The 12,327-nt window shown below is 37.8% G+C and overlaps 1 protein-coding gene across 2 annotated transcripts in view; it reads right to left on the bottom strand.

Annotated features, from left to right (window-relative positions):
* Nucleotides 1–7,149: 7,149 nt before the first annotated feature.
* The window catches only part of KIDINS220 (kinase D interacting substrate 220), a 72,993-nt gene continuing 67,815 nt past the window's right edge, over nucleotides 7,150–12,327 (bottom strand). For both annotated transcript variants that reach the window (XM_041419921.1, XM_041419930.1), the window contains 2 exons: nucleotides 11,409–11,657; nucleotides 7,150–9,536 (listed from right to left, as the gene is read on the bottom strand). In XM_041419921.1, the coding sequence (XP_041275855.1) occupies nucleotides 8,268–9,536; nucleotides 11,409–11,657 (1,518 nt within the window). In that variant the 3' untranslated portion in view covers nucleotides 7,150–8,267. The remainder of the gene's footprint in view (nucleotides 9,537–11,408; nucleotides 11,658–12,327) is intronic.

The raw sequence follows: 12,327 nt of genomic DNA, 5'->3' as shown, positions 1-12,327 counted from the left end.
CCAACCAACAAAACACCAAAAAAAAAAAAAACCAAGAACTGAAGAACCATAAAGTAGTTGACAGAACCTGAGCCAACTGATCTTATGTTTTAGAAGCCAGTTACTCCAGCAAGAATCAAGGTCCATCTCAGATGAGCAGTGGCAGGTCTCTGCTAAAAGACAATTAGTCCCAAGAAAAGTAATCTGAATTTTTTCTGAAAGTCCAAATAATTTCAAGGATGAGAATAAAACAACTGTCCCCTTCCTATACTGGAAAATTACAGAAGTGGGACTACTTTCCTGAACTTGAATTTTAAGCATAAATACCTTCTCTTGCAAATCTAGGATGAATCACCATTGTATTTTTTGCTTGAGAGTAATGGGTCTGTGCAGATAAATTAGTTCTATGGATCTCAGTTTTGCAAAGTAGCACCAGGTGCTTAAAGAAATTACTGTAAAAAAAGACCTGAAATTTGATGCGAAGACAAAAAAAATAAAAATTACTGAACACTGTAGCCATGGACAACAAAATTAAAGACTCTGGTTCATATTAGCATATAAAAAGATCTGATGAAGCTGAGCTAGTCTGTCATCAGATGGAAGAGAGGCAGAAGGTAGCACAGATGGTGAAAACAGAGGAAATTATTCATGGTTCCTCGTCACACCTTGAAAGAAGCTACTGAAAAGATGATGTTGAAAATTAAGACCAGAAGGCATCCTGGAACAACAAAACCTCTAAACCCTCCTTTATATTCCAAAGGTGTAAATATGTCCGGAGGTTAAATAGGCTTATGGTTTGATGATTTGTCTTTTATAGAAAATGAAAAAAAAAAATCAAGATTTCTTTTTATCTTTCAGAGTAAAAATATCTGAACACCAAAGGTTGACTCTTGAGTCTTTAAACAAATGTAGAACCCTTCAGATTCTTCAGATTACTTGAAAGCAAGTGCTAAAATGTCCATAACACTATTTGCAGTGCCACTCAGACCTGCATCATCAGGCATAACTTAGAGAACCAGGAGGAAAATTAACCCTTCCTGAGTGCAACTATAAAGTTCTACAATCTTAACAGACTACTTAGGCTGTAGATGAGCTGACAACTGTCCTTATCCTATGAGCATTGCCTGATTATTTACCAGCAGCAGATGCAAAGAAACAAATAAGGAGATTCACGCCCCCCTCCCCCACCCTCAAAAGAAAGTTGAAAGGTTTTTTCCATTGGCAGATATAAATTAGTGCATTTTTTAAAGATGTGTCCACAATGAAGATATCAGATAAAATGTATTTTACAACCAGCTTTGTAGACTGTGGATATGTCCTGTGAATTTTCCAGGACTTGAGAAAGAGGATGGAGAGAAGTGAGAGAAAAATTGATTGTAGAACTTAGAGCCTACCTAGGCTGTAAAACCTTCCTGGGGTAAAAAATCCCACCAATGAAATATCCTCATCCAAGTAAAAAACACCACCACCACTGCAGTACAACAGCATTTTCTGCCGTTGCTGAAGTGGAAAAAATTGCAGAGTACAGCAGTTATGAGGTTATCATGAAAAAGTTTGGGAAGGTAAGTCACACTGCCAGCAAACAAAGCCCCAGCTACCAGTCAGGTGTTGAGGCAGAACTGAAACAGTTCCAAGTACACGATGTGCTCGTGCACTGGACACAGGGCGTGGGGGCAAGACAGGACAGGAGCATGTCCAGCAATAAGGGACAGCAAACATATACCCAGTCCCAAATGCCTGGCATGCCTAAAGCTGGGATCATTCAAAGCTAGAATCTTAGGTTTTACCAAAAGGACAGGACCATAAACAGGCTGCAAGGTTTATAGTCAGGGAATGTAAGGAGGATGGGGAAAAAAAAAAAAAAAAAAAAAAAAAAAAAAAAAGCTGGGTAATGAGAGAAAGTCAACTTAATAGGAATCTTCAGTTTCGATTTCAGGACTTTCTATTGTTTCAATGAATGTAAAATAAAGGTGGTCTCTCAACAAAAGTCCATTTTGATTGGCAGATGAAAGCTCAGGACTCTCCTAAAAAATACATATGATTCTGTATTCTACCACTGCTGAGGTGGGAAAGGATTTTTGGTGTCCAAAATGAACCTAGGAAAGTTTTGCTGCCTCTCAAAAGTACTATAACAAACGAGGAAGATTTGATGGTACCACAATATGTAAACATATTCAAGAATATGTATTGCTTTTAGCCAAGCACAAACCATCACATTATTTCAGAAGAAATATTCAAAACCAAAAATTTAAATCTCTGCTGATTGCTTCCCTGTGGTTTAATTACAGAGGCAAGGCAGTAAGGCATCACAAAATTTCCATTTTAGTTTAACTGTTCCCCACAGTCAATATTTTATGCCTTTGTTTTTATTTCTAGGTTCCAGGGACATGTACAAACTATTCAAACTTTTCCTTTTGTTTTCTACCATGAGAAATCCTGGGCACAAAGAAAAATCTTATAATGGACCACTAACATTCCTTTCCTCCCCTTCTCTTTCATAAACAATAAACTTATTGTACTCCAGTAATGATATACAGACACTGGTTTACTCACAAAGATAATTCTGCAATCCAGGTTACTTCTGTAAGAAGCAACAAGGATATGCCATTTCAGTACTCAGACCTGAAACATGAAAGAACCCTGAACACTGTGGTGTGTAATAGCAGCTCTGAGAAGTCACATAACAAGAAACAACAGCTCCGTTGCTGGAATCTCATCTTTAAAAGAAATATACACCAACTCTGTGAGAGACTGAAATGGTTAATGGCTTAAACACCGTAAAAAACATCAGAGGACTTCTGCCCAGTCCAGCAAACTGCAAAGAAGCTGTTCGTCTGCGACCAGCACAGCCCACCCTGATTTCGCCTACTGACTGGAGCGTGGACAGTGACAGGCACTTGAGATAAGATAAAGGAGTGCTGTGGTCCAATCATCCCAGGTCCGGGAGAAGAATGTACCCACAAGTGATGCTGATAGCTCCAGCATTCAGGGGCAAGCCGGCGATGCGCACAGCGCCCGGCCAGGCGCAGGGGGAGCACGCCTCTGCAGGCTGGTGCTGAACCACGGAAGAGGCAAACCCTGAGAGCCGGGGAATGTCTTCGTGTCCTTACTCAAGTGAACTCAGCTCTGGTAGCTCCCTTGCCGGGGAAGTACTGGGACATTCGCACTCAGCCAGAAGGTTTTCATCTCTGCTGATGGGCCATAATGGACTCTACTGGGCTGACACAGACAGCTCTAAGGGTGTGAAAGGCTTCTGAAGTGTCCCGTGAACCACAGCCTTAATCCACAATCATCATCCAGCGTGAAACTCCCCACCCCAAGAGAGGTACCTGGGCGTTCCCATTCTCACCTGAACCAGAGTTGATGAAAACTCAACAGATGTAGTGTTTCAGGAGGTGATGTGTGACTTCTCCCATCACCTGATGGTCTGCAACCCCACTCTGACTACCAGACATTGTAACTGCAACTAGCAACTGGAGTAAGGATGCCTTTTGATGGTGAGAATTTTCTACACTTGTCCCTTCCTTATATATTTTAAAGTGTATATTGTCATATTAATATAGACAATAATAACCAAAATAGTACATACCTGCTTTCCATTGCAACCAAACTGTTCTGCAATAAACCCTGCATATATTTAGAAACACCAGCCATTCAGGGTCTTTTACTCTAAGCTGCCCCAAGACATCCATTAACGAGATGGCGTTACCCTAGGCTTTCTGGGGGTGGGTTGTAGCACTCTCAGTTGTAGCCTTTTGCTACATAAAATGTTACACAATCTCTCACCTGTCTTTTCTTTCTCCAAAAGTCTTTTTTCTTCTAAAATATCCCAGGGATTTTTTTTCCTTCCCCTTAGGTGACCCAAAGATAACGATAAACTAAGAGAAGGAAATTGGCCAACACAATTTCCTTTAGAAGTTTATCCACTGCCAGCATCACAACAATCTGGGGGCAAGAACACCACCTGTTAATGTTTTTAAAGGCCCAAACATTTGGTCTTGTCAGTATCAGTCTTCTTTAAGAACTACATCACTTGTGACTGCAAAAATCATTGCAAAGAACCCTGTAGCTCTAAGTCTTACTTCATGGAAGATAGGGCATAAACTTCTAAACCAAAACTTAACCAAAATATTAAGCATATCACAAGAGTCAGACCCACACATGAAAATATAAATGTTAGACTCAAAGCTTGGAAACATGGTGTGATATTATTTACACTATGAATTTTTTTGAGCACCCATTTTCCCTTTTATTTTCTTCAGTTTCTTACAATTCAGAAACCTGTGAGAATATGTCAAACTTATGAAACTGCTCTGTATTCCCAAGAAGGATTCTAAGTAAAATTTTTGCTCTCCCTGCCCTTAATCTAATGAAATGGGCCTTAAGAAATATAACTGAAATCTAGAAAATACGATGCACAAGGGCTGCCAGAAACCAGCATGTAAGTTTAGCACAGTCTTTCCAGTCTCTGCTTAACAGGAATTGGAATTTTGCTCTAAGTCCACCTCACTACAACTCCTATACAGCACAGAAAAGACCAAAATCCCAAAAGCAGTCTTTATGTCATACCAATTACTACAATGCTTTTCTCTCGTGTGTCTGAAAATTCAGTAACTGGTAGGAACACTTATATTTCACCACTATTGTAGTTTTCATTTATGAGACTTCAAATATTTAGGTCTTATTTTTCTTTGGCAATTTCTTAGTAATGTGTTTAGAAACTTAAACAAACCTGTAACAGATGACAAAGCTGATCAAAATGATCAAGGCCACAGGGTGCAACGTGCTGAACTGTGGCTCCTCTGCTTGTGTTATCCTGTAGCTGTACAGAGAACTTCCCATATTCTTACAGCAAGGTCCAGAAAGCTTCCCATGAGAGCTGCACATGTGAAAAAGAGGCTTTGTGGATTCTGTTGACAGAAGTGAACAGTTGAGCCCCAGACCACAAGAGAAACTACCTACTTTCATTTTGTATAAATCCATGCAAAGTGTGTCTCAGGAAAATTTCCCAAAGATTACATTAAAAAAAAGGGGAAGAAACAAAAAATGTAACAGTATTTGAAAAGAAAAGTTAAGAAAGCTAGGGTCTGAAAACTTTACAACTTACTTACTTATCCCATCTCTATTCTGCTGTATGAGCAAAGTCACACAGGGTGATCAAATATCCCAGAGTGACCAGGACAGGCACAAAATGGAAGTTTTTTTTCCAGATTTCCAAGAATTTTACCAGACCATCATTTTGTTGCAAGTTTTACAAGTGAAATGTAAGAACTTCCCTCTCTCACTTCCTCAAACTGCAATCCTGGAAAAGGCTGGCAAATAGCCACAAGAGTCTCATATAAAACCTGGAATGTTACTTGCATCCAATTTTTCTTTCCAAAAGTGGTTTATTGTCACCCTACCATGCAATCCTATCCAGGCATCATAACATGAGGACAAGCCAAACTGTACTCTTAAGATTCAGTTAGACAAAGTAGTCATAGTTTCAAGTTCCTGTACATTCAGCCATCCAAAATTAGAGTGGATACATAAACTATCATTACAAGAGTTCCGGAAAGCAGTGAGTACCAGAAATAAGTTTGCAGTTGTCTTATTGTTTTATACTTTTCATTCATTTCCATTTTCCATGGAACTCTTGGGTTCCATGATTCCCACAAGTCACAGAGCTAACATTAAATATTTCAACACTGGAAATTGTTTATGGTTTCTTAACTCGAAAAATTGCGCAACTATGCAAGCAAGTAGCCATAGAAACTGCGGTAGAGAAAAAAAACCCCAAGTTTCAGCTAGGAGACTGCAGTGTATTTTTAATTCTTGCAAATGTTATTCTATTATATTCTATGTGTGAAAAAAACATTAAACATTTACAGTAACTAACATATATTTCCATTATGTACTAAAGGACACTTACTACTCTGTTGTATTAAGTATTTAATTTCCTTCTTTGTTTTCTCCTCTCTCCCTTTATCATACTACCAGTTTCTCCTGTTAGCTTATGAACACCTGTATAAAAACACTTAGAAGAATTCACTCTGTCTAGTTATTTTTATGCAAGTGGATTCTGAGAGCCAGTTATATTTACTGTCCTGTTAAAAACCAGCTTTATGGCATGCTGTTCTTAAACTTGCCATAGAGTATTCATATTTCCCTATTCTAGGAACTTTGCTAGGAAGGCATTAAATAAAAAGTCCATGAACACATTTGATGATATAAAGTACAGCCTGCATTACTAAAGAACGCAGCTAAAGCAGTCCATGAAACTGGATGGAACCACAGTTTGGAACTGAAATGACTTTAGGTACCCACATCCCATGTGAGCATCCCATGTCCATCTTTTGTCAATACTATATGTCTAAATGAAAAAGGCTAAACTTGTCTTCTCTTACAAAACAATGATTATAAGTATCTTTCTGTCAAAAGCTTTTACATCCCAAAAATGTCTGAGAGCAGAGTAATGTACTCTTATTTTTAAGACAAAGAACCCAACCCAAAAAACTGTTCCCAAAGATTTGGCAAAGTATTATGAAGCTACACAGGCTTTGGGGGCTTCATATTTTGTTTTCGGAGGCTTTTTGGCTGAACTATTAATCTAATAGTGCACTAAAGTCTCCAGTATTTCTGTAACACTGAGTAAATTTTAATTCAACCAAATAACATACCAACCAAATCCAGAAATGTATAGATCATATCTCCAGTCCTGTAAGTATAAGACATCCATGGACTAAAAAACAGAGAGCCTAGATAAATGTAGAAACACTTCTGTTGACTCTGGCATAGAAAATGCATCCTTTTGATTTGGAAAACAAAGGTCAAGACCACAAGGTCCCTTGGGAAGCATCTGGTTGGAGATGCACTGGGATACAAGCAAAGCTGTGCAGAGTTACCAGCACATGTGACTGCCAAAACAGCAGGAATACTGCTCTGGACTAGTGAGAGGTATCCACTTCTCTGCAGCTCACAGCACTTAATTTAGAAACGTCTGCTTTGGCAATTTCATTTATCAAATGTATTTTTATACTTATTTAGTATTATATTAAAAAGTATATTGTTTTAATGCATGTTAAAGAATTGAATCTGTGAAGTACTTTAACCCATAAGAACATGGATTTAACATTTTTATCAAGTGAAGAAACAAAGTACTGCAAATAAAAAGAAATTTGGACACAAGCCCAACATGCCAATTTATTTTTTATTTTCTTTCTATTAGCAGACTCTAGCTTGAACAATTCTTCCTCAAAACCATGCAGATTTCACTGGACAGTACAAGTATTTGCTATAACATCATTCGGATACATTACTTAGATGATTAAAAAAAAATCTTCAAACACTGTACTTCAGAAATAAAGAAGCTGGAGAACAGCTTTGACAAGATTCCAAAAGGTATGCATTAGTTTTAAAATGGCAAACACTGCTTATTTTTCTTTCCATGACCTAATGATAAACACTGTACCAAGGAAAAACCACACACAGCCACAATTGCTTCATAAATTCAAACATCATATTCATACTTTATCCTTACAGTATTTTAATCTGGCGGTTGCATCTACGGAGACCATCTATTCAGTGACTGCAAAACTGTGTACCTATAATAAATAATGGTTCCACTAAGTCAATGATAAGGTATTACCTTATAAATAACTGCCAACTCCAGTGACACATCAAGACAACATTCCTTACAAACCTTACCACCACTCTATCCAAAGTTCACAAATTCACCAGTAACTACTGAACATATAGAGAGTAAAAGCATACATATAGCCGAACAAGTACCTTAACACTCAAATTTCAACATATGTAATTTATGTTGCACACATTAATTCATAAATTAATGCAAAGTTTGGTAAGGTTGTGCTATTCGATGTTTTGGCATCTTGAACATCAAATGGCAAGGATGGACACCATTAACTTTACTTGCAAACATGGAGAATTAACGGAATGTTTAGATGGGATAAGTAATACATATCCCAAGAGAAAAGCAAAATCACATTGTACTTTTCATAATTAAAACATACTTCTGTAAAATCTGCCCCTGACCAAACCTTTGCATGGTGTTTTAACAAATAACTGATTTTCCATGCTGACAACTACTGCTTTTACATGTGGGGAAGGTCTGAAGTAGCTTGCTTCTCATAAAAATTACTCCTCCTTTCAGAGAAAATGACTGAAAATAATCTAGGCCTTCTTTTACAATATTGAAAGCTTGAACTACAGAGATTAATGTAAGCACAGATTGACAAAGAATTCCAAGCAACAATTCATGAGCATACTCTTTTCATCCTGGCTGCTTTTCACAGGATACTCTCTCTCTCTTCTCCAAAACCAGCCCCCTCTGAGGCTGCAACTGTGTGGAGCTCTGATGAATCTTTTGAAAGCCTGGTATAACTTGAACGTTGGCTTCGCTTGTGAGCAACCGTCTTCAGGTTCTCATTCTGAACTGCAGTTGGATTGGAACCTGAGCCAGGGTGCAGGATAATTTGAGATGCATCTCTGATACCTTGTATTTCTTCAAAATTTTGATTAGCTCGATTGCTTGGAGCACTGTTGTTATTTAAGGTGACTGTACTAGGGGTTCTGTTTAAATTATAGACTTTCTGGCAGGCTGGCCAGCTCTCTTCAGGGCTACTGGCTATCAGGCTGCTTTCAGAAGGGCTTTTCTTATCTTCTGAGCAAATAGACATGCGAACCACAGCTGGATCTTGAAGGCCACTAAGGCTGTGTGGAATTCCTCTTTTTGCACTGTGACTGTCATCTTCAAGCTCAATGAGATTTGCCTTTTCAAGCTGTGAATCATCTGCTCCTTCATTGTGGAGGGAATGATTTGGAGAACTTTCGTTGGATCTTACACCAGAGTCAGACGAATCTTTCTTATCCAGAAGGGCATCTGTCAAATACTCCTTTGCTTTGATGAAGGTTCTAATAGGTTCAGAACCATGTTCTGGAGATTTGGGCTGTTTCTCTATTTTGATATCTGTTTTCTTATCTTTACCTTCCTTAAGAAGTGGAGTATTATCTGATTCTTCGGTTCCTGACTCATCTTCATCACTGGGAAGTTTCTGATACCGGAGAGTAACTCCCTTAAGTTTTAAATCTGCAGCCTGGAAAATACTTGTTCTTTCCAAAGACTTCTTTCCTGGCAGAAGCTTAGCACCAGACTGATCAGATTTTTCATCTTCTTCAGTTATAGGATCCAAAGGAGATGCATCATTAGTAGAAACTCCTGAGGTACTGTAATCAACATCATTCCTCTTCAGCAAAAAGGACTTTCTTCCATCTTCTTGTTTCTGTTCACCATCTTTTCCTTTTTCCTGTTCTGCACTGGAGTGCAGGGAGCCCCCCGACGTACTCTGGCCCATATAGAAAGCACTTGAGCTATGAGGGGAGGACCTCCCACTTACTGTGGTAGAATTGGCACCTCCTTCTAACTGTGACATTTGAGCAATATACTCTCTATATGCATCTCTGTACTCTGCCTGCACCTTGTCTGTAAGCTTTGATATTTCAATACTAGAATCTTGAGAGTTAAGACTTGAAAGACTTGGAGTTCTACGAGTTTGTGACTGGGAAAAAAAAAAGAAGAGAAAAAGGTAACAGTTAAATGAACTATTTATTTTTACTTTTATTAATCTTCTTATATGAAATAACTCAGAGCATTAAGTACGTATTTAATTATTCTTTTTGTTGCTGCAAATAAGATTATGCAAGTGAAATTGTAAACACTATAATTAAATATGCTTGCTATAAACATATATATGGAATTACACACACAAACTAAACTGAGAAAATATTCTTATTCTTCGCTCCCATAATTAAAAATTTCCACAAAACAAGCATTTTATCCAGTGCATCTGAGACTCTTTTGAGCATATAATTATAAAGACTGGATTTCTATGTCAAGATGGGCTTTTCTAATACATTTCATACATTTACAAAATTTGCATTTTATATTAAAAAGACAGCAAGAATTCATCTAAATGTTGAACAAATCTCAAAAACGTCTTTAAAAGACCTCTACCATACATACTTCAATATTTCCTGGCAAAATTCCATTGCACATATATGTTTTCAAAAAAATCAGTTTTCTGACATACATAACCCTCTTTGCCCCCATGTCTGTTTTTAGAATTTATTTCTCACTACCCTACTCTGACATCACTGGTAACAAATTAAAGTAATTTCCCCAAGTGCAGTCTGCTTTGCCCATGATGGTCCCTGGCGAGTGATCTCTCCCTACCCTTATCGTGTTCCACAAGCCTTCCATTATATTTCCTCTCCCTTGCCCAGCTGAGGAGGGCAGTGATAAAGAAACTTTAGTGGGCACGTGGCATCCAGCCAGGGCCAACTCACCACAACAGAGAAGCTGAAATACAAGTCAGTATTGACTTTAAAAATTCTAACAGGTGAATTCTAATGTTTTCTGAAGGACAAGCCACCTTTCTCATTCCTTTGATTCAACTTTAGATAACTATATAGGCATCAGAAGCACTGTTTATTCAAACACATCAAATGTGTGTAATGCCACTTTGGTCTAGAAAATACATACATTGATACTCCATGGAAATGGGCAGTTAGGGTCATTAGTATCCTAATTGTGTGTGCATGCATGCACACACTCAGAATTATCTGGGATAGAAATCCATCTCTAGGATATATATCCCAAACCCACTTTCACAATGTTGATTATTGAAAGTATCACCTATAGTTAGGAATTTGGGGTGTCTTTGTATTTTGTTGCACCTTCAAGATTTGATAATTTACTTTTAGAGATGAAAAGGGCTCCTTTGAAAATCTGCACTGGATTTGTTGTTTCTTTTTTTTTTTTTTTTTTAATTCTAACCACTACTTAGCCACCAAGTCTTATTTTGATTAGTCTTATTTCTTAAGGACAGACAAATGGAAATCCAACTCTTCACATGGTGTCATAAGATGCAGAAGAAAACTGACCACCATGGCTGGAGAAGGATGTCAGTTCTGGAATCTACAAACAGATTATACATAAGGACAAGTTTCTGATGTCGTGGAGCACTGTCTATTTTCAAAAACCTAACAAATATATTTGTTGAATGGGCTAACGTCTGCTTAGCACATAGCCAAAATATTTCATACGCAAACCCTGAATAACACAAAAATACAGAAGCCTTGGAAGACATCACCCTAGGCTAGATGAGAAAAGCATGATAGCTTTAGGTTTTTCGTCATCAAGAGTGATTACTGGAACAGATGAGTAGTTTTCAGATGGCAAAAATTAAAGACTTCAACTCGGAGTATGGTTAGAGTTTACATCTCTGCAGAACTAAGCTTTACCTAGACTGAGAACTGAAAGCATCTGAACTATCCTAGAGACTTATTTCTTGACTTGTCTATAACAAGCCTGGAAAAAATCCTCTTTTCCATACATGTAAGCAAGCAGAATACATTTCTGTATTAAATACCTGCCAACTTAAGTTACTATGGCGTGGAGGAGCTTCATCAAGACCAATTGTGTTGAGTTCTTCAAAGCTGAAGTTCAGTGTGTAGGGAGCTTGACCAGCCAGACCTGTCAGCTCGGTGTGAGGCAGCTCAGTGCCATGGCCAGGACGGCGAGCAAGGTCACTGTGAGGAATCGCAGCTGCACCGTGCTCCGTTGCTGCACGAGCATCTTCCTGGGCAGCCTGATTTTCTGCATTTCTCATTTCAAGTATCTTAACATGCAAAGAGAGACAATTTAAATGTAATTACATAAATAGAAGAAGTTCTCAAAAGTGATAAACAAGAATTCCATTAAAAATAGGAATGAGGAATTCACAGCTGTAAAAGTGTACCTGTAGATGCAGTTTTGACCATGAAAAACTACAAAGAAAAATCACTTGATAATTCTTTTGTATTTCAAATTGTTCTAATTACTGCTCAAACCCTTGAAAGAACCCACATGCCACAAAGATACTTAAATTCTTGTAAAACTAGTAAGCGATAAATTAAAAATTTTAAAGCAAAACCAAACACTTTGCATCTAACAATAAATCTCATCATGTAATTCTTGGTGTTTTCAAGACTGACTTACAGTTGAGAGACACACTGTTATTTCAAGAAAGAAAACTGGCAATAATCTAAAAATACTTAAGAGAAAACTCAGTTCTCTGTCATGCATAACCCTCACTGTAACAGCCTGGCTGCCCAGTTCCTTGCACTTATTATTACATGTACTTTGAATTCCCTGACTAACTTCAACAGTAGGACAGAGATTTAAAAAATAGTTAAGTTCTGACCATTTCATTAAAATAAGCAAATTTCAAAAAGGGAACCCATACAGGAAAAAACAGATCCCACAAAATAAGGAGGTAAAACTTCAGAGTTCACAATCAATTAAGATGC

This window comes from Onychostruthus taczanowskii, unplaced genomic scaffold (genome assembly GCF_017590055.1).
Source record: "Onychostruthus taczanowskii isolate IOZ18803 unplaced genomic scaffold, ASM1759005v1 scaffold11, whole genome shotgun sequence".
Classification (NCBI taxonomy): domain Eukaryota; kingdom Metazoa; phylum Chordata; class Aves; order Passeriformes; family Passeridae; genus Onychostruthus; species Onychostruthus taczanowskii.
This window is presented reverse-complemented; position numbering and strand designations above follow the sequence as displayed.